General features: G+C 71.7%; 4 protein-coding genes and 1 long non-coding RNA gene across 5 annotated transcripts; 4 read left to right on the forward strand and 1 right to left on the reverse strand.

Annotated features, from left to right (window-relative positions):
* Positions 1-194: 194 nt before the first annotated feature.
* On the forward strand, positions 195-4,962 carry LOC125691837 (drebrin-like). The gene is made up of 14 exons (XM_048941731.1): positions 195-390; positions 1,022-1,074; positions 1,159-1,271; positions 1,416-1,490; positions 1,945-2,082; positions 2,164-2,241; positions 2,315-2,466; positions 2,570-2,624; positions 2,978-3,052; positions 3,129-3,261; positions 3,330-4,055; positions 4,161-4,254; positions 4,460-4,515; positions 4,602-4,962. Exons 1-14 carry the CDS (start codon positions 305-307, stop codon positions 4,673-4,675), a joined length of 1,908 nt encoding a protein of 635 aa, XP_048797688.1. The 5' UTR covers positions 195-304; the 3' UTR covers positions 4,676-4,962.
* A 227-nt stretch (positions 4,963-5,189) lies between these two features.
* RTKN (rhotekin) lies at positions 5,190-15,866 on the reverse strand. The gene is given in 14 exon segments (XM_048941732.1): positions 5,190-5,505; positions 5,507-5,637; positions 6,679-6,783; positions 6,880-7,045; positions 7,119-7,250; positions 7,789-7,895; positions 8,048-8,142; positions 8,849-9,067; positions 10,368-10,485; positions 10,573-10,626; positions 12,118-12,179; positions 12,251-12,450; positions 14,316-14,450; positions 15,671-15,866. Coding segments are annotated over 14 exon segments (1,812 nt in total). The 5' UTR covers positions 15,752-15,866; the 3' UTR covers positions 5,190-5,298.
* Positions 5,664-6,406, forward strand: LOC125691855 (uncharacterized). The gene is made up of 3 exons (XR_007376283.1): positions 5,664-5,998; positions 6,035-6,052; positions 6,089-6,406. It is a non-coding gene; the product is annotated as an uncharacterized LOC125691855 (long non-coding RNA).
* Positions 15,867-15,965: 99 nt separating the features above from the next.
* On the forward strand, positions 15,966-18,116 carry INO80B (INO80 complex subunit B). Its single transcript, XM_048941752.1, is given in 7 exon segments — positions 15,966-16,355; positions 16,448-16,637; positions 16,931-17,049; positions 17,311-17,492; positions 17,579-17,734; positions 17,736-17,895; positions 17,898-18,116. Coding segments are annotated over 7 exon segments (1,005 nt in total). The 5' UTR covers positions 15,966-16,309; the 3' UTR covers positions 18,050-18,116.
* Positions 18,117-18,719: 603 nt separating this feature from the next.
* Positions 18,720-20,498, forward strand: WBP1 (WW domain binding protein 1). Its single transcript, XM_048941753.1, has 4 exons — positions 18,720-18,835; positions 18,991-19,093; positions 19,161-19,322; positions 19,411-20,498. Exons 1-4 carry the CDS (start codon positions 18,773-18,775, stop codon positions 20,073-20,075), a joined length of 993 nt encoding a protein of 330 aa, XP_048797710.1. The 5' UTR covers positions 18,720-18,772; the 3' UTR covers positions 20,076-20,498.
* Positions 20,499-20,558: the final 60 nt, after the last annotated feature.

Below are 20,558 nucleotides of genomic sequence, written 5' to 3' on the forward strand. Positions count from 1 at the left end.
TCCCGGCGTGGGGCCCCGCACCGCCCCGCTGTACCGCGTGGGGCCCCGCACCGCCGCGCCTGACATCGCGGATCCGAACGCCGCGCCCACGGGACCGCGTGGGGCCGCCCCCCCCCCACACCCCGCGCCACGCGGGACCCACGGTGCCCCCCCCCGCCCCGCCCGGCTTTGGCTCCACGCCCGGTGCCGCCCGCCCCGCCGGGTCCCGCCCGGTGCCGCCGGTCCCTCCCCACCTCTAAGACCGGGGCGGGGCCGCGCAGGAGCTGCCGGGCGGTGCGGGGCGGTGCGGGGCCGTGGGAGAACCATGGGGGCCCCCGGGCTGGAGCGGCACCGGCTGGCGCTGCTGGCGGCACGGGAGGACGTGTGCAACCCGCGGGCGGCCACCAACTGGTGAGGAAACGGCGCCGGGACGCGGGGGGGTCCCGAGCGGGTCGGGGTGCGGAGCCGCGCGGGGGGTTCCGGGGCCGCGCACGTGGGTCGGACTGCGTGGGCCGGGGGCGGCGGGGCCGGGCCGGGCCGGAGCGGCGACCCCGTGGGCGTGGGGTGGGAACGGGGAACCGGGAACGGGGCGCGATTGCGGGGGGGGCCGAGTTCCGCACGGTGCCCCCACGGCGCTCGCAATGCCCCCCCAAACCTCCCCGCGTGGAACCGCGCCCCGCCCGCGCCTGGAGCCCCGCGCTCCCCCCCCCCCGGTCGCACAGCGCTGCCGTCCGGGCCGCCTCCCCGTTGCCGCCCTCCGCTCCGTCCGGGGCCGCTCGGCCGCTGCCCTCTGCCCGGTGCCCGTCCCCCCTCTGCGCCGGGACGCGAAGTCGCGCCGCCGGGGGGGCCGCCCGGTGTCGGTACCGGGGGGGCGGGCACGGCGCTTCCCGCCGCTCCATTGTCCCCGGGCGGATGACGGCGGCACTTCCACGAATTGAGACCGGCGGGGGGCGGGGTGAGGGGCGGCGGCCGCGAGCCCCCACGTGCCGCCACCCCCCGGTCCGACCCTTACCCGGCACTGAGCGTCCCCCGCCCCCCCCAGGGCCGTGTTCGCCTACGAGAAGCACCACGACCTCAAGCTGCTGGACTCGGGAGGTACGGGGGGGTCGTTATACGGGGACGGGGGGATCCGTAGGGGGTCGCGCGTCGCGCGGCTCGCCCTGATCCCCCCCCCCACAGCCGGCGGTGTGGACGAGCTGGCGGCGAAGTTCTGTGCCAGCAGCATCATGTACGGGCTGTGCCGAGTGCGGGACCCCGGCAGCGGAGCCCCCCGCGTCGTCCTCATCAGCTGGGTGAGCCGGGGGGGGGGCGACGGGGGTCTGCGCTGTGCCGTCCTACAGCGGGCGTGGGGGGGGGAGCGGCCGGGGGCGCTGGGGGGGGCGGGGATGGGATGAGGGGCGCTGAGCCGGCAGCGCTGAGCCCCGCGGCTGTGCCAGGTAGGGGAGGAGGTGCCCGAGTCCCAGCGCCAGGCGTGCGCCGGACACCTGCCGGCCATCAGAGCCTTCTTCAAGGTGAGTCTGGAGCCCGGGGGGTCCATCAGGGACCCCACCCCCCCTTCCTGCCCCGCAGCCCCGACCTTTGCTTGCTGCTGCGTGCGGTGCATTCCTGGAGCTGCTGACTCAGGCGCTGCCGTTCCCAGCTCCCAGTTCCAGCTCCCAGTTCCAGCCTTGGCCGCGCTGTGGCTGTGGTTGGGCTCCCTGCCCCGGCCCCTCCTGCCCCGGCCGCTCTGCCCTGCCCTGTGGAGCTGGGGCTGCCCCCCGCCCGTGCCCCCATCCCTGCACGCCCTTGGGGTGAGATCCCACGTCTGGATCCGGCCCCACATCTGGATCTGCTGAGCTCCGCTGGGAACGGTGCCCAGATTCCCCGGGGACGGTTTGGGAGCGGATCCCGGCGGGGGGGGGGGGGAGGGATGCAAGGGTGGCTCGGGGCGCTGTGGGGCCGACGCTGGCCCCATCCCACTGCCAGGAGGCCACCGCCGTGCTGAGCGCCCGTCGTGCCGAGGAGGTGACGCAGGAGGGGCTGAGCCGCGTGCTGGCACAGCTGGCCCCCGCCGCAGCCCCGAGCAGCAGGAGGCCCCCCCCGGCAGACGGCGAGGAGTTGGTGGTGAGCGGGGCGGGGAGGCGGCGGCGGGCGGGGGGTCCGTGCGGGTGCCGCGATGCGCCCTGAGCCCCGCCGCTCCCGTAGGGCACCAACTACCGTAAGACCAACCCGGCGTTGGAGATCCGCCGCACCAAACGGGACTCCTTCTGGGCGCAGGCGGAGGTGAGGGGCGGTGGGTGCCGGGGGGGGGGGGGGGAGGTGCGGGGTCCCATCCCGCTGAGTCCCTGCGGTGCAGCGCGAGGAGGAGCAGCGGAAGGAGGAGGAGCGGCGCCGGGCGCTGGAGGAGCGCAGGAGATGGGAGAGGGAGCGCATGGAGGAGGAGCGCAGGGACGCGGCGGAGCGCGAGCGGCGCTGCAGGGAGAAGGAGCAGCGCATCGAGGAGCAGCGGTGAGGCGGGCGGCCCCGAGCCCAGCACCCATGGGTGCCCGCAGTCCCGTGCCCGGCACCTGGAGGCGCAGCCGGTGGCGGCGCTGAGCTCCCATCCCCGCAGGAAGGAGCAGGCGCGGATAGAGGCGGAGGAGCGCAGGAAGGAGCAGCAGCGATGGGTGCGTGGGGCTGCGGGATTCAGTTGTTGACACAGAGCGGCGAGGGGCTGGAACAGCCGCCCAGAGGGGCTGCGATGCCCCGTCCATCCCTGGAGGTGTTGGAGGTTGGATGGGGCCCTGGGCAGCCTGGGCTGCTGTGCAATGGGGAGGTTGGTGGCCCTGCATGGCACAAAGGAGTTGGAGCTTCGTGATCCCTGAGGTCCCTTCCAACCCGGGCCGTTCTGTGATTCTGGGATGGAGAGGCGCCACACGGTGCTGCATCCACACCGCGTCCCCATCGCCGCATCCCGGTCACCCACGTCCCCATCCCCGCATCCCCATCCCTGTCCCCCCATCCGTCCCCATCCCCGCAGGAGCAGCAGCAGCGTGAGCACGAGGCGGCAATGCGGGATCGCTTCCGGCGCAGCGAATCCATTGAGAAGGCGGCGGTGAGTGGGGCGGGGGGCCGCTGTGGGGGGAGCGCCGGGGGGGGTCTGCGCACCACAACGACTCCCGGTGCTGCAGGAGGCGGCCGTGCTGGTGGCTCAGCGGACGCAGAACCCGCGGGACTTCTTCCGGCAGCGGGAACGCGCGGGATCCACCTCGGGCAGCACCTCGGGCACCGCGCTGCCCGCCGGCCCGCTGGGCACACGGCCCGGTATGTGGAGGGACGGGGGGGGGGGGACGGGGGTCCCCGGTGGCTGTGAGCTGACCGTGCCTCCCCAGGCACCCGCCGCCCCTTCCTGCGGTACCAGCGCAGCCTGACCGAGTCCGCCTTCATCTTCCGCCGCCCGGAGACTCCCGCTTCGCCCACCGCCCCCGATCCCGGTGCCTTCCAGGCTGCGGCCCCCCCCAGCCCCCGCCGACCCCCGGGGACTCCCCCCGGCCAGGCTGGGGTTGGGCCTCCGCACGCCGGTAGCCCCGTAGGGACGTGGCGCCCACCCTGTGCCGCCTTGGGGAGCCCCCCGAGACCCCCGGGGGCCGGGACTCCATCTCCCATCAGCCCCCCCGGGCCCCCTGCCAGCCCCTCCCGGCTGCAGAGCCCCCCCGGCCCTCCTGGATCGGGGCCCCCAGACGGCACTTGCAGAACGGAGCCTCTGCCCCCCAGCAGCACTTCAGGGCTGGGCCCCCCCAGCAGCACTGCCGGGGGGCCGCCGCCCCTCAGCCCCCCCCGGCAGCCCCCAACCGGCACCGTGGAGGACGAGGCTCTGCCCCTGCCCAGCCCCCCCAGCACACCCTTGGATGAGGAGGGCCCCCCCCCGGGCACCCCCCCGTTGCCCAGCCCCCCCGCGTGGGGGGCTCCGGAGCTGCCGGTTGGGCCCCCGGGCGAGGGGGTCCTGAGCCCTCGGGAGGGCCCCCCTCCACCTGGGCTGCCCCCCATCCCACCGCCCCCCCGCAGCCCCAGCCCCCCCAGCCTGAAGGATGCAGCGGTGCCCTGTGAGCTGCAGCAAGGTGGGTGCACGGAGCCCCCTGGTGTGGGGCTGGGATGGGGTTCCCTCACATTGTACCCCCACCCCGCACAACGGGGGGGGGCTCAGCCACGTCCCCCTCCTGCAGGGACAGCTGGGGAGCACCAGGAGGAGCCGAAAGTGAGCAACGGGGGGCAGAATGGCCTTGGGGACTGGGCACCACCTTGGGAGCCCCCACAGCAGGTATGGGGCGACTGGTGGCATTGGGATGGGGGGCATGGATGGGGCCGGGTGGGGGGGCAGAGAGGGGGGGGGGAGTGGGGCTGTGGGTGGGGGTTTGGGGGCAGGTGGGCAGGACGGGGATGATGGAGCCTCGAGGTGGGGGCGACGCACAGGACGTGGGGTGGGGGCCTCACGGTTGGGGACCCCCGGCGCTCTCTCCCGCAGGGGGGCCGAGCGCGGTGCCAGCATCCTGCCGCAGCCGCTGCACAAAGCCAAGCCAGGTACGGGCCGGCCCCACCGCATCCCCCGCTCCTCCGTGCCCCCCTCCGCCCCCCCAGCCCGGCCTCACCCTCTCCCTCTCCCCCAGGTTTCACCCAGCTCCTGACCCCCGGCGCCTCCCCCCCGCCCGAGGACAAGGAGTTTTCCCCCCACGCTGTGTAGTTCGGGTTGGGGGCAACAGCGCTACGCCCCCCCGCTGCTCTCCACGCACCGCGCAGCCGGGGCTGCCCCGCACCTCACCCCGCAGCCCCCCGGCGCCCTGCACTGACCGCTCCCCCCACCCCCCCCGTACAGCAGCTTTGGGCAGCAGCCGCCCCACGCAGCCCCAGCGCCGCAGCACCGTGCTGGGGGGGCAGCACGACCCCCCCCCCGGGGAGAGAGGGGAGCCGAGCAGCGCCCCCCGCCCCAATGAGACGCGGCGGCTGTTAAATAAATTTTAATGCGCACGGACGAGGTGGGGGCTTCGGCTGGTCCTGGCCGCGGTTAGGAGTGTGAGGCATAAAGCGGGGGGGGCCCGAACCCCCCCAGGGCTGGATCCGCGCCCACCCATTGCGGGGGGCTCAGCCCCGAGCACCATCCGAATGAGGGGGGGGGGGGGGGAGCCCCGAGCCCACCCTGCGGCGGCAGCAGCAGCTCGGAGCGACCCGACCCCCCCCCTCCACTTGGGCACCGTACGTTCCAGTTTCTCCCCAAGAAGAGCAGCCCTCGGCAACGGGACCCCCGACCCGGGCCGCGTCCCCACGGCGCCCCCCGTCCCATCCCCAGAACCCCCCGGGGTGCCGGGTTCACACCTGGGACTGGAGGCGGCCCGGGGGGGCGGCGCGTTCGGTGTCGGAACCGGAGCTGCCGGGGCTGGAGGAGCCGGAGCCGGGCGGGGGGCGCGGGGAGGGGGCGCGCCGGGTTCCCCCCCGGCCCTTCAGGGTGCTGAGCTTGGCGTCCAGCGACAGCGTGCGGGGACGGGCGCGGGGCCGGGGGCTGCAGCCGGCGGGGGGGGGCGGCGTGCGGGGGGGGACCCTCGAAGAGGGAGAGCCACGGGGGGCAGCCCCGCGCCCCCCCCGCCAGCGCCGCAGCGCGCCGCGTCAGGATGTCCGTCACGGCCTCGATGTCGTCGGAAGGGTCAATAGCTGCGGGGAAGGACGGTCAGCGGCGGGGGGCGGGGGGCTGCGCAGCGCGGAGGGGGGTTCGAAGGAGGGGGGCGCGCCCCACGGACACGCCGGGCCCCATGGATGCGGTGCGAACGCAGCGTGAATACAGCCGGGTGACTGCAGCACCGGGACCGGGACCAACGGGACGTGCGCTGCGCCTGGGGACGCGGCCGGGGATGCGCCCCACAGCGGGGATGTGCCCTATAGCAGGGATGTGCCCTATATACGGGATGTGCCCTATAGCAGGGAGGTGCCCTATAGATGGGATGTGCCCTATAGCCAGGAGGTGCCCTATAGCCGGGATGTGCCCTATAGCCGGGAGGTGCCCTATAGATGGGATGTGCCCTATGGCTGGGATGTGCCCCATAGCCAGGAGGTGCCCTATAGCTGGGATGTGCCCTATAGATGGGATGCGCCCTATAGCCAGGAGGTGCCCTATAGCCGGGATGTGCCCTATAGATGGGATGTGCCCTATAGATGGGATGTGCCCTATAGCAGGGAGGTGCCCTATAGATGGGATGTGCCCTATGGCTGGGATGTGCCCCATAGCCAGGAGGTGCCCTATAGCTGGGATGTGCCCTATAGACGGGATGTGCCCTATGGCTGGGATGTGCCCTATAGCAGGGATGTGCCCTATAGCTGTGAGGTGCCCTACAGCCGGCACAGCGGTGCCGCATCCCACGCCGTGCCCCACAGCCGTGCCGCACAGCGGGCACCGAGCAGCGGCGGCAGAGGCCCCGTACGTCACCTGTCGCTGTAATAGGAGGAGAGCAGAGCGCGGATCTCCGCCGAGACGGCGTTATCCTGCAGCAGGAGCCCCTCGCAGGAGGAGGGAACGGCCGGGCCGGGCAGCGCTGGCACCGAGCGCGGAGAGGAGCACAGAGAGGAGCGGAGACACAGGGAGAGCAGACGGCAGAGAGCCGGGCAGCAGGAGGAGGAAGAGGAGGATGAGGAGGAAGAAGAGAGGGAGGAAGAGAAGGAGGAAGAGGAGCAGCAGGAAGAGGAGGAGGCCGCGCTCACCCATCTCGTGGTACAGCGATCCCTGGCGCGGCAGCGGGGCGGGCGGGCGGCGCGGCGGCGGCGCGTCGATGCGCATCAGCTCGTCGCAGCACTGCTTCCACTGACCTGCGGGCACGGGGGGGGGGTCGGGCCGCGGCCCACAGCCGTAAGGGCGGTGCGGGCCGGGCCGGGGGGCTCAGGGTGCCGCCGCGCCCCACGCACTCATGTCGTAGAAGTGCTGCCAGAACGCCTCCATCCAGCGCTGCGTCTCGGCGCGGCTCTCGGCCAGCAGCGTGTGCGTCACCTCCTCCGCCCCGTAGCGGTTGGTCACCGTCATGCTGTGCAGTTTGCCCCGCGCCTCCTGCTCCGTGGCGCGGATCCGCGTCTCCTGCACGGCACGGCGTTCAGCCCCCCGCCCGCAGCCGCCTCCCCTCCCGCCCCCCTCAAATGAGCCCCCAAACCTTGTTGATGGCGATGGTGAGCGCGGGCTGCACGCCGCTCTCCGCCTCCTGCGCCCGCCGGTAGCACAGCAGGTTGGTGCCGCGCAGCACGCAGAACAGCCGCGCCCAGCCCTGCGGCTCCCCCGGCGCCTGCTGCGGGGAGGAGAGGCCCCTAAGGACCGCGGCACCCGGGGCCGCGACCCCCAGCCGCCCACCGCGGGGATCCCCGCTCCCGTCGCACCGCAGCCGCCGGCGGTGGTGGCTGAGAGGTGGGGGCTGCCGCCGCCCGGCCCCACGGCACCGCCGACCTGCTTCCATCCCCACCCTCACCGTGCTGCCCATCCCATCCCATCCCACCCCACCCCACCCCACCCCACCCCATCCCATCCCATCCCATCCCATCCCATCCCATCCCACCCCACCCCACCCCACCCCATCCCACCCCATCCCACCCCATCCCCATCCCCATCCCACCCCATCCCATCCCACCCCATCCCATCCCACCCCATCCCCTCCCCTCCCATCCCCATCCAATTCCATCCCATCCCGTCTCATCCCCATCCCATCCCATCTTGCCATTCCATTTCCATCCCCCCCAACGCCGCCCCCCTCTCTTCCCCATTCCCCTCCCCATCCCCTCCCCACCTCCCCCTGCCCCACACCCCCGTGCCCCCCGATCCCCCCCACATACCTGCACCTTCAGGAAGCCGCACATCACCTGTGCCGCCATGCAGCGGGGCTGTGCAGCCAGGCGGCAGCACATACTGCCGTACAGCGGCAGCCAGAAGGAGCTCTCCTCTGGGCGGGGGGGGGCACACGGCACTCAGCGGCCCGCCCGGCGCAGGGAAGACCCCCAGCCGCCCCCCCCCCCCCCCTTTGCTGTGACCGCATCCCCACATCGGACCCCCCTCCCCGAAGCGCGGCCCCCCCCCCGCGCCCCCTTTGCTCACCGCTGCAGGCGATGGCGAGGTCGTGCGTGCGGAATCCATCCTGCACCTCGGCCAGGGACAGCACGGTGTGCGCCAGCAGGTGATATTTGGGGCCCCTGCAGGGCGCGGGGCTGAGGGGCACTGCGCCCCCCCACAGCCCCGCACCCCACATTTGTGCCCCCGTGCTCCTGTATGCCCACATCCCTTTCCATTTTGATTTTCGCCTCTGTTCCCATCCCAACCCCAGCCCTGTCCTCGTCCCCATCCCTCAGCCCCATTCCAACCCCATCTCTGCTCCCATTCCCACACGTGTTGGGACACAGGGACACACAGACACAGGGACACACAGACACAGGGACACGGAGGTGTGGAGCACTGTGGGTTCAGGTCATTCCCATCCCACCCCATCCCATCCCATCCCATCCCATCCCATCCCATCCCATCCCACCCCATCCCATCCCATCCCATCCCATCCCATCCCATCCCATCCCATCCCATCCCATCCATCCCATCCCATCCCATCCCATCCCATCCCATCCCCTCCCACCCCATCCCCTCCCACCCCATCCCCTCCCACCCCATCCCCATCCCCATCCCACCCCATCCCATCCCATCCCATCCCATCCCATCCCATCCCATCCCATCCCATCCATCCCATCCCATCCCATCCCATCCCATCCCATCCCATCCCATCCCATCCCACCCCATCCCACCCCATTTCCCATCCCATCCCCTCCCATCCCATCCCCTCCCCTCCCATCCATCCCATCCCATCCCATCCCACCCCATATCCCCCCCTCTCAGTCTCACTCCTGCACTCACGGCACACTGGGGGCCGGCAGCAGCAGGGCTCCCCCCCCGTTTGCCGTGGGGCTGCCCGGCCCCCCATCCATGGTGGCCCGCAGGCGGCGCCCGGCGGAGCGGCCCAGGGAGCTGCTGAGTTTGCTGGCCAGTTTCCTGGGGGCGCTGCCCCCCACCTCGTCCCCCAGCCCCGCGCTGTACAGCTCCACCTTCAGCAGGAAATCCGGGCCGGCCTCCGAGCTGAGAGCGGCGTCAGTGCGGGGTCGGGACCGGGGGGAGGGGGGGGGGATAAGGAGACGTAAACGGGCGCACGTGGGGTGCGGGGATGCGGGGTGTAGGGGTGTGATGGTGTGGTACGAGGGGACACGGAGTGTGGGGACACGGGGGTCTGTGTGAGATCGGGGGTGTGGGGACATGGGGACATGGGATGTGGGGACATGGGGACGTGGGATGTGGGGATGCAGGGACACAGGGATGTTGGGATGAGGGGACACAGGGACATGGGGACGCAGGGATATGGGGATGCGGGCTGCTGTGGTGTGGGATGTGGGGATGTGAGGCTGTGTGAATGCAGCACGGGGGGATGTGGGGACATGGGGACACGGTGATGTGGGGATGTGGGTGCACGGGGATGCGGGGAGACGGGGACACAGGGACATGGGATGTGAGGACATGGGGACATGGGGATGCAGGGACACAGGGATGTTGGGATGAGGGGACACAGGGACATGGGGACACAGGGACGCGGGGATGCAGGGATGTAGGGATGCGGGGACGTGGGGATGAGGGGACATGGGGACATGGGAACATAGGGGCAGGGACATGAGGATGTGGGCTGCTGTGGTGTGGGATGTGGGGATGTGAGGCTGTGTGAATGCGGCACGGGGGGACATGGGGACACGGGGAAATGGGGACTCGGGGGCGCGGGGATGTGGGGATGTGGGGACACAGGGATGAAGGGAAACGGGGACACAGGGACATGGGGACACAGGGACGCGGGGATGCAGGGATGTGGGGATGTGGGGATGAGGGGACATGGGGACACGGGGATGCAGGGACACAGGGATGTGGGCTGCTGCGGTGTGGGATGTGGGGATGTGAGGCTGTGTGAATGTGGCACGGGGGGATGTGGGGACATGGGGACACAGGGACACAGGGATGCGGGGATGTGGGTGCACGGGGATGCGGGGAGACGGGGACACAGGGACATGGGATGTGGGGACACAGGGATGTTGGGATGAGGGGACACAGGAACATGGGGACGCAGGGGCACGGGGATGCAGGGATGTGGGGATGAGGGGACATGGGGACACAGGGGCACAGGGATGCGGGCTGCTGCGGTGTGGGATGTGGGGATGTGAGGCTGTGTGAATGTGGCACGGGGGGACATGGGGACGTGGGGACACGGGGAAATGGGGACTCGGGGGCGTGGGGACACAGGGGTGCAGGGACCCGGGGCCACGGGCTGCCGCAGTGTGGGATGCGGGGATGCGAGGCTGTGCGAACGCGGCACGGGGGGGCGCGGGGACGCGGCGCTCACAAGAGCACGGCGCTCTCGAAGCAGATGTCGGTGAGCGTGCGGTCCACCAGCACCATCTCGGTGTCGTGGATCTCGGCGCCGAGCTGCAGGAGGCAGAAGACGGCGCAGCGGTGCAGCTCTGCGCAGGGCGGGGGGGTCAGGAGGTGCGGGGAGCGGGGGGGGGGGGGTGCGGGACCACCACCACCATCACCACCCCCCAGCTCACCCCCTTTGTTCCTGAAGTACTCCGTGTCCTTCCACATCAGCGGGATGCGCAGGTCTGGTGGGGGGGGCGGCAGTGAGGCTGCGGGAACCTCATCGCCCTGGGACCCCCCATCAACCCCCACCGCGGGACCCCCGGCATCCCCAGCCATGGGACCCCCAACGCATCCCCACACCCTGGGACCCCCCATTGCCCTTCCCACGGTGGGACCCCCAGCATCCCCACACCATGAGACCCCCACCGTATCCCCAGCCATGGGACCCTCATTGCCCACCCTCACCATGAGACCCCCAGTACCTCCCCACAGCACAGGACCCCCACTGCACCCCACACCATGGGACCCCCATTGCCCTTCCCACCATAGGACCCCCAGCATCCCCACATGGGACCCCACCACACCCCCAACTGTGGGTCACTCGCTGCTTCCCCCAGCCATGGGACCCCCAGTGCCCTCCCCACACACTGGGACCCCCATTGCCCTTCCCACTGCGGGACCCCCAGCACCTCCCCACAGAATGGGACCCCCAGCATCCCCACACCATGAGACCCCCACCGTATCCCCAGCCATGGGATCCCCATTGCCCTCCCCACCCCGAGACCCCTGGCATCCCCACACCCTGAGACCCCCATTGCCCTTCCCACCACAGGACCCCCAGCGCCTCCCCAGAGAATGGGACCCCCATCGCCCCCCTGCAGTGGGTGCCCAGTGCCCACCCAGCCACGGGACCCCCGCTGCCACCCTCACCATGAGACCCCCAGTTCCTCCCCACAGCACAGGACCCCCACTGCACCCCACACCATGGGACCCCCATTGCCCTTCCCACACGGGACCCCCGGCATCCCCACACCATGAGACCCCCAGCATCCCCAGCCATGGGACCCCCAATGCATCCACACACTCTGGGGCCCCCATTGCCTTCCCCACCATAGGACCCCCAGCATCCCCACATGGGACCCCACCACACCCCCAGCTGTGGGTCACTCGCTGCTCCCCCAGCCATGGGACCCCCAGTGCCCTCCCCACACCATGGGACCCCCAGTGCCCTCCTCACCATATGACCCCCACCGCCCCCTTGATGCCCGGTGATTCCCCCCTATGGAGCCCCCGACAGCCCTCAACACGGGACCCCCATCGCCCCCCAACAGTCAATGTGCCCACCCAACCATGGGACCCCCCGCTGCCCATCCTCACCATGGGACCCCCAGCATCCTCACACCATGGGACCCCCCACCGTATCCCCACACCCTGGGACCCCCATTGCCCTTCCCACCACAGGACCCCCAGCATCCCCACATGGGACCCCACCACACCCCCAACTGTGGGTCACTCGCTGCTCCCCCAGCCATGGGACCCCCAGTGCCCTCCCCACCCCGGGACCCCTGGCATCCCCACCCTGGGACCCCCAGCGTCCCCACACCCTGGGACCCCTGGCATCCCCACACCCTGGGGCCCCCCATTGCCCTTCCCACCGCAGGACCCCCATCGCCCCCCAGCAGTGGATGCCCTGCACCCCCCATCCCCCGCCCCCCCCCCCGTGCCCCCCATACCCGAGACGCAGACCCTCCCCCGGCACGGCAGCCTCTCATCCGTGGGTCCGGCATCCGAGGGGCTGCGGGGGGAAGCGCAGAGCCGTGACGGCTGCGGGGACCCCCCTGCCCCCCCCCCCCCCGTGCTGCTCACCGCCTGGCCGCGCGCTGCATCACCTGCGCCTCCTTCATGCGCTGCAGCTCGGCCATGTAGGCCAGGATGCGGCTGTTGCAGACCTGCAGGCTCTTGGTGGCCTCCAGCGCCTGCTCCCGCTGTGTGCAGGCAGCCAGCAGCTTGCAGGCGCCCTCCCGCATGCGGATCTCGTGGTCGATCTTCTTCTGGATGTCGGTGTCCTGTGGGGCAGAGGAGCGGCCGTGGGGTCCCCTGGGGGCCCTTGGGTTCCATCCCAATCAAAACACCCCAAGGGCGCCTGTGCCCCACGGCTCCATCGCGGTGCAGCGCCCCGGAACGGGTCCTGACCCCATAGGGGCAGCACACAGCACAGCCATGAGCCCCATGGATGTGCGCCCCATGGATGGGCTGTGTGCCCTATGGATGTGCTGTGCGCCCTATGGATGTGTGCCCCATGGATGTGCTGTGTGCCCCATGGATGTGCTGTGTGCTCTATGGATGTGTGCCCCATGGATGTGCTGTGTGCCCCATGGATGTGCTGTGTGCCCTATGGATGTGTGCCCTATGGATGCGCTGTGTGCCCTATGGATGCCCTGTGTGCCCTATGGATGTGCTGTGTGCCCTATGGATGTGCTGTGTGCCCCATGGATGTGTGCCCCATGGATGGGCTGTGTGCCCCATGGATGGGCTGTGTGCCCCATGGATGTGTGCCCCATGGATGCGCTGTGTGCCCTATGGATGGGCTGTGTGCCCCATGGATGTTTGCCCCATGGAAGTTCTGTGTGCCCCATGGAAGTGCTGTGCGCCCCATGGAAGTGCTGTGTGCCCTATGAATGTGCTGTGTGCCCAATGGATGTGCGCCCTATGGATGTGCTGTGTGCCCCATGGATGGGCTGTGTGCCCCATGGATGCACTACAGACCCCACGGGGAACCCCTACGCCCCACAGACACATCTCATACTCTATAGTCGCATTACGCACCCCATGGAGGACCCCACAACCCCACAGCCCCATTGCAGACCCCATGGAGGAGCCCTGCACCCCACAAACACGTTACACACCCCACAGAGGACCCCCACGGCACCACAGCCGCATCACACACCCCACAGAGGAACCCTACACCCCACAGACACATTTCACACCCCACAGATGCATTACAGACCCCACAGGAGACCCCCCACAGCCCCACAGATATGTCACAAGCCCCACAGACATTACCCACCCCACAAAGGACACCCACAACCCCATCACTCACCCCACAGAGAACCCTAACACCCCATAAACACGTCTCGTGCCCCACACACCCTATGGAGGACCCCCACAGCCCCACAGCCCCATCGCAGACCCCACAGAGGAGCCCGACACCCCACAGACACATCTCACACCCTATAGACCCCACAGGGGACCCCCACAGCCCCTACACCCCACAAACACATCTCATACCCTATAGACACCTCATGCACCCCATGCAGGACTCCCACAGCCCCACAACCCCCTCACACACCCCATAGAGGAGCCCTACACCCCACAGACACATCTCACACCCTATAGACCCCACAGCAGACCCCCACAGCCCCATCACAGCCCCACAGCCCCATTGCAGACCCCATAGGGGGCCCCCACACCCCCACCAACACCTTACTCACCCCACAGACCCCCAACGCCCCACCGACCCCCCCCCCCCATCCATTCTCCGCAACCCCCACAAACAGAGGAACGGGATTGGGGGGGGGGTCACCCCATAGCCGCCACCCCCTGCCCCCCACGGCGCCCCACACTCACAGCCCCGCAGTTCTCCATCCCAGCTCAGGGCAACGGTGGAGCCGCAGCGGTGACATCACCGCTATTAATACTCATTGCGGGGGGGGGGGCGAGCGGTTAAGCCCCCTCCCCACGAGCCCCCCATCGATTCAAACCCCGTTTAAAGGCACACAACAGCAGGGCAGGGGACCCGGGGGGGGGTGGGGGGCGGCCGGAACCGGCCGCCCCCCCCCCCCCCCGGGGTCCCCTGCCCTGCAGAAAACGGAAGGCATGCCCACCCCCCCCCCCCCTCTTTTTCACCCCCCCCCCCCCCTCCCCAAATTACCTCCAAACTGAGAGCGATCTGCCGGATGTAAAGCATATTGAGGTCCTCCAAAATGCGTAATTTATCCGCCACCTCCATCGATCCCAAACCGATACCGGGAGCGGGGACCCCCCCCCCTCCTCCCCCCCGAAAGGGCTGCAAGGAGAGGGAAGAAAAATGGGGCTCTTTCATCCCCCTTCCCTCCCCTCCCCTTCCTTCCCTTCCTTTCCCCTCCCCCCCCCCCCCCCCCCAAAGCGAGGAAACAAACAGCCGTTGTGCGGGGAAAGGGCAGCGCGGGTGGATCAAGGGGGTGCGGGGCTTTGGGGACGTGGCACCCCCCCCCCCCATCATCATCCTCCCGCTGCCCCCTATCGGTGCTTCCCGCACCCCTTGCAGCCCCCAACTTCCCGCTACCTGCCCCGCTCCCGGCCCCGCAGCTCCGTACGGCTCCGCACCGCGCAAGGAAAGGCGGAGATCGCCGTCCGCCCCCCGCATTCCTCCGGCGGCGGCGGCGGCGGTGGCGGCGGCGGCGGCGGCGGCGGCGGCGGCTGCGGCGGCTCCGGTTACAGAGGGCGGCACCGCACCGCTGGGCGGGGATGGGGGTGCGGGGTGAGAGCGCCCCCTGGCGGCGGGACGGGGAAGGGGCGCCGCGTCGGGATGGTGCGGAGCGGTGCGGGTCCACATGGCGCGGAACGGTGCGGGGCTACGGAGCACGGCACGGAGCGGCACGGCACGGCCCTATAGAACACGGCACGGCCCTACAGGGCACAGCACAGCCCTACAGGGCTGCCCCATAGCGCAGCACAGAGCAGAACAGCACGGCCCCATGGAGCATGGCACGGCCCTACATAACACAGCACAGCCCTACAGGGCACGGCCCCATAGCACAGCACAGAGCAGAACAGCGCGGCCCCATAGAGCACGGCACAGCCCCACATAGCACGGGACAGGGCTGCAGAGCACGGCACGGCCCTACATAACACAGCGCAGCCCTACAGAGCACGGCACAGAGCAGCACGGCACGGCCCTACAGGGCTGCCCCATAGCGCAGCACAGAGCACGGCTCAGCACAGTTTAGCACAGCTCGAGACAACGCGGCACAACTCGGTACGAGCGATCCCAGCTCGGTTAACGCAGCGCGGCTCTCCCGCAGGGCAAACGGCGCGCGGTGCCGCCTCGAGGCCGGGAGGGGCCGTGGGATCCGCTCCTCCCGGACCGGCAGCGCCCCGTAGTACCGGCGGGACGGGAGGGACAGCCCGGACGGGACGGGCCGGGTGGGAGCGGCGGCGCCTTCGCCCTTCCCGGCGGCGGCGGCGGCGCGATCCCGCCGCTCCCACCGCCGCGGGGCTCCCGGACGCGCGTGGCTCCGCCCGTACCTGCGGGGCGCGGAGCAGCTCCGTCTGCAGCGCCGAACCCCGCGCCACGGTCGCGCGACCGCGTTGGGACCGGGAGAACATCGCACCGGGACCGCGCCGCTCCGCGGACCCTCCGGCAGCCGGGGGGAGGCGGGGACGGTACCGGGCGGGTCCTGGCACGGGGCGGGCGCGGAGCCACCGGTAGCGGCGGACAAAGGGCGACTGAAGGCTGCAGCTGCACGGGCTTGGTGGGGGGGGGACACGACCGGGGTGCGTGAGTGGCAATGCGCGTGGGCGCAGCCGCGTGTGTCGGTGCACGGCCGCCCGTGCGCGTGTCCGCGTTCAGGCGCTGCTGCCCCGCGCGTGGGGCTGCCCGCAGGAAGCGGCCCCGAACCCCACGGACGCGCCGCACGTGGCCGGGGCTGAACGCGGGACCCGGCCCCGCGGCCGCGCGGTTGCAGTTTCCCACCCGGACGGCGCTGTCCGGCGGACTCTGCCCGCTTCAAAGATGGCGGCGGCGGCGCTCTCCTCGCCCGTTCGCCCACGCCGGATGTTTGCTGAGCGGCGGGCGGAAGTGGGTCCGTCTGGAATGCGTTCCCCCACGGCGCGGTTTCGGGCTCCATCAGCGGCACTACCGCCGGGCGCGGGCGGCCCGGGCCGATGAGCAAAGCGTGGCGGCGGGGCAGGATGGAAGGCGGCGAGCACGGTGAGGCCGGGGCCGGGCAGAGGGGCTGCGGCTCCTTCGGGCTTTAGGCGAGGGTCCGCTCCCGGCTCGGGGCCTCATGGCGGCTCCCGCAGGTGAGGAGGACGATGGCGGCGGGCACGGCGCGCACAAGAAGAAGCACAAGAAGCACAAGAAGAAGCACAAGAAGAAGCACCACCACGAGGCCGCGGCAGTGCCCGAGGCCCCGCAGCCCACGGCCGCCCCGCGGAAACCGCAGCTGAAGCTGAAGATCAAATTGGGGGGGCAGATCCTGGGCACCAAGAGGTGAGGGCGAAACCTCCCCCCAGAGCCAGGGGCTGCGCTCTGCCCCACCGGGCCCTTCGTCGTGTCTCCACAGGGATGGTGGGAAGGGCATCCTGGGGTTGGATCGCGGTCCCTGGCGTTGGATCGCGGTCCCTGCCTGGCTGGGCCCCCAGTCCCATGTCCGTGGGGAGGTCCTGGCGCTGGGACCAGCCTGGCTCCTGCCCCGTGTCCCCATATCCCAGCAGCACAGTCTCGCAGGTTGGTGCCCCCCAGCTCTGCCCGACCTCAGGGGCAGCGCATTTCCCCCCCTGCAGTGTGCCCACCTTCACCGTGGTCCCCGAAGCACAGAGTTCCCCCTCCCCGCTGATGGTGGTGGACGAGGAGGATGAGCCCACCGAAGGAGTGCCCATTGAGCAGTACCGGGCCTGGCTGGGTAAGCACTGGGGGGAAGAGAGTGGGGGGAGGAGGTGGGCTGGGGGGCCTGAGGCAGGGCTGGGCTGGTACTCGTCCCCTCCTGCAGGCTTTGGGTGGGCTGGGAGTGCCCCCACACTGGGCACTGGGCCCCGTTGAGCGAGGTTTCCGCACCAGTGGGCAGCGTGGGTCGTCCACCGTGGTGTGGGGATGACGCCACCCCAGGACAGAGCGAACGTGGCTTTTCCTACGGTGATTCTCTGTCCTTCACCGCCCGGCTCAGATGAGGACAGCAACCTGGACCCCTCCCCCTTGCCGGACCTGGACTCGGAGAGTTGCTTCCCCACCCGCGAGGATGAGGAGGAGGAAGAGGAGCGTTGGCTGGACGCCCTGGAGAAGGGCGAGCTGGACGACAACGGAGAGCTCAAGAAGGAAGTGGACGAATCCCTGCTGACGGCACGGCAGGTGAGGGGCGGGATGGGGCTTGGGGGGGGGCAGCAGCTCAGGGCTGGGTGCCGCGTGCCGCTGCCTTACATCGCCGTGCCCCGCAGAGAGCCCTCCTGCACAAGCAGCAGAGCCAGCCGCTGCTGGAGCTGCCCATGGGCTACAAGGCCAAGGAGCTGACGGAGGAGATGCTGGTGAAGCGCGAGGAGCGGGCGCGCAAACGGCGCCTGCAGGCGGCCAAGAAGGCGGAGGAGAACAAGAACCCAAACCATCGAGCGGCTCACCAAGACCCACAAAGCCAAAGTGAAGGCGCTGCGGGAGCGCCGCACCCCCGGCCGGACCGCCTGCCCCGTGGTGCAGTACCGCAACGCCGCCGATCTCATCACCGTCTCCTTCCCCGCGGGCGCCGCGCTGCCCGCTGCTGCCCAGCACCGCCCCCCCCGGTGCCGCCGGCCGCGCTCTGCGGGGTCAGCGGCTGCGCCAACCGCCGCCGTTATTGCTGCTCCCGCACCGGGCTGCCGCTCTGCAGCCTGGCCTGCTACAAGCGCAACCTGCAGCTGCAGGAGGCCGCCGCCTGACCGCGGGCTGGGACCGACGCTGCGGGACGGCACGGACGCCGGCCGGCGCCCCGCGCACCGGGACTCGCGGCGCCGCACGCGGGGAACGGGGCGGGACCCGCGTGCGTGCGGCGCCGCGCTCCCGGTGCGCGGGGCGGCGGCCCGTTGGCGGGACAGAACAGCGCTCTGGTTGGTCGGCACCGCTGTCAATCTTCAGACGAATCGCGCTTTCGCTTTTCTTTGGCTGCTCGCTCGCAAGCGGCCGCCCCGGGGGCGGGTCTGGGCGCGCGGTTGGCGTCGATGCCCGTCCGTCACGCGCGGTGAGGGAGGGCGAGGCCGCCGTTGGCTGCGGCTCCCGTCGGTCGCGGCCGGGAGGGCGGGGCCGCACCTCCGATTGGCGGCGGGTGCCGAGCGGGCGGGACTCGGTCCCTTTGTCTCTGTTGTTGGGCGTGAGGCGCGGGCAGAGGGCCGCCGATTGGACGAGGCGGGGCGGCGGCGGCGACTCCCGTTGGCCGGCGGCGGCAGGGCGGCGTCGGAATTGGCGAGGAGGGCGGGGACCTCGGGCCGGGGAGTGATGGCGGCGGCGGAGGCCGCGGCCCGGGCTGCGGCGGGGGCCCGGGCGGCCGCCATGGGGCTGGCGGCGGCGACGGCGGGGGGTCGGCGGCTGCTGCTGCGGGCGGCGGGGGCCGGGGCGGCCGAGCGGGAGGAGCCGGCGCGGGGCCGCCGAGGGCTGTAGGCGGCGCCATGGAGCGGCCCGGCGGCGGCGCCGAGGGGGCCTGGGCCGCGCTGCTGGGCCGGCAGCACCAGGTACGGGGGCCGGAACGGGGCGGCGCGGGGCGAGGGCCGGAACGGAGCCGCCACGATCTCCGGGCGCCGCGCCGCCCCGGGCTCCGGCCCGGCCCCATCCCGGCCCCCGCCGCTCCCGCTGGAGCCGGCCGCGATGGGTCGGTTGTGCCCCGCAGGCCCGGGAGTTCTGCCCGGGGGTGAACAACCAGCCGTACGTGTGCGAGACCGGGCACTGCTGCGGGGAGAGCGGCTGCTGCACGTACTACTACGAGCTGTGGTGTGAGTGCGGGGCGCGGGGCGGGGCCGGGGGCGGCGAGGTGGGACGGACACGGCGCTGTGCCCGCAGGGTTCTGGTTGCTCTGGACCGTCCTCATCCTCTTCAGCTGCTGCTGCGCCTACCGGCACCGGCGGGCCAAGCTGCGCCTGCAGCAGCAGCAGCGGCAGCGGGAGATCAACCTCATCGCCTACCACGGTGCCTGCAACTACCCCGCCTCCATGATGGACCTCAGTGAGTGCCTCCACCCCGCGCCCGCCCGTCCCCCGTTCCTCCGTTCGGTCCGGCCGCGCCGCGCTCACCCCCCGCCCTCTGCCGGCAGGGATGCTGGCCTCCTTCAAGCTGCCCGCCTACGAGGAGGTGGCCCACCGGCCCGGCACGCCGCCTCCGCCCTACAGCTCCATCCTGGCGCAGCTGAGCGGGCCCCGCAGCCGCCTGGGCTCCAGCAGCCTGACGCTGTCGCCCAGCTCGGAGAACTACACCAGCTGCTCGTGCGAGTCGAGCTGCGTGACGTCCCCCAGCAGCACGTCGCTCTCGGTGCAGGTGACGGACGAGACGGAGCGCAGCCAGGCCAGCACGCCCAGCGAGGAGTGCGGCACCAGCAGCACCGGCACCGGCGCCAGCTGGGAGCTGCCCGAGGAGCCGCCCGCCCGCCCGGCCCCGCACAAACACGCGCTCTTCTCCTCCAACGTGGACTTCTTCGAGGCCGACTGCCACCGCTGCTCCGACATCGAGGAGGGCGAGGAGGAGGAGGAGGAGGAGGGGCGCGGCGCGGCGACGGAGGAGGGCAGCGAGCATCGCCGGCACCGGCGGCTGACGGGCGACTCCGGCATCGAGGTGGGGCGCTGCCAGGAGGAGGAGGGCGGCGAGGAGAGCGAGGGCGAGGGAGCGCGCCTGCTGGGCAAGGCCGGCTCCGCGCGGCCCCAACGCGGCGTCCCGGCCGAGCCGGGCAGCGCCGAGCCGGGCGCCGCTCCCCTGCCCGTGTGAGGGGCCCCGACCGGCCGCGTGGCCGCCTCCCCCGGGACGCCGCCCCGCCCGGAGCGGCCCGCGCTTCTCCCCGCCGCCGCCGCGCCCCGCCTTGGAGCAGCCGGGCTGGGGGCACCGCGGTGCCGAAGCCGCCCCTGCTCAGAGGGCCCGGGCGCGGCGCGGCCGCCCTCCCTCGCCTCCGCTCCCCGCCGCTGTCCCCGGACTGTGGACTCTCGCCGCGGAGCCCCCGGGACGGCCCCGCCGGTACCCTGCTGCGGCACCGCCGCGCCCCGCGCCTTCCCCTCCGAACCGCTTCCGGGGAGCCGGGCCCCAGCCGGCCCGATCGCGAGGGCGGCTCCGTCCCGCTGCAGCCCGCGGGCCTGGGTGCGGGTGGCCGCGACCCCGGTAGCGTTCCGTCATCATTAAAGAGATGTGGAATCACGACCTCGCCGTGCCCGGCCGCGGGTCGGGGTGCTCGCCGAGCGGCTCAGCTCCCCGCGGGCG

This window comes from Lagopus muta, chromosome 4, assembly GCF_023343835.1.
Source record: "Lagopus muta isolate bLagMut1 chromosome 4, bLagMut1 primary, whole genome shotgun sequence".
Taxonomy (NCBI): Eukaryota; Metazoa; Chordata; class Aves; order Galliformes; family Phasianidae; genus Lagopus; species Lagopus muta.

Coding starts and splice junctions, on each gene's coding strand:
- LOC125691837 (XM_048941731.1), top strand. CDS start 305: ATGGGGGCCCCCGGGCTGGAGCGGCACCGGCTGGCGCTGCTGGCGGCA. Junction 1,272..1,415: donor GCGTCGTCCTCATCAGCTGG/GTGAGCCGGGGG, acceptor CGGCTGTGCCAG/GTAGGGGAGGAGGTGCCCGA. Junction 3,262..3,329: donor CCCGCTGGGCACACGGCCCG/GTATGTGGAGGG, acceptor GTGCCTCCCCAG/GCACCCGCCGCCCCTTCCTG.
- WBP1 (XM_048941753.1), top strand. CDS start 18,773: ATGGAGCGGCCCGGCGGCGGCGCCGAGGGGGCCTGGGCCGCGCTGCTG. Junction 18,836..18,990: donor TGCTGGGCCGGCAGCACCAG/GTACGGGGGCCG, acceptor TGTGCCCCGCAG/GCCCGGGAGTTCTGCCCGGG. Junction 19,094..19,160: donor GTACTACTACGAGCTGTGGT/GTGAGTGCGGGG, acceptor CTGTGCCCGCAG/GGTTCTGGTTGCTCTGGACC.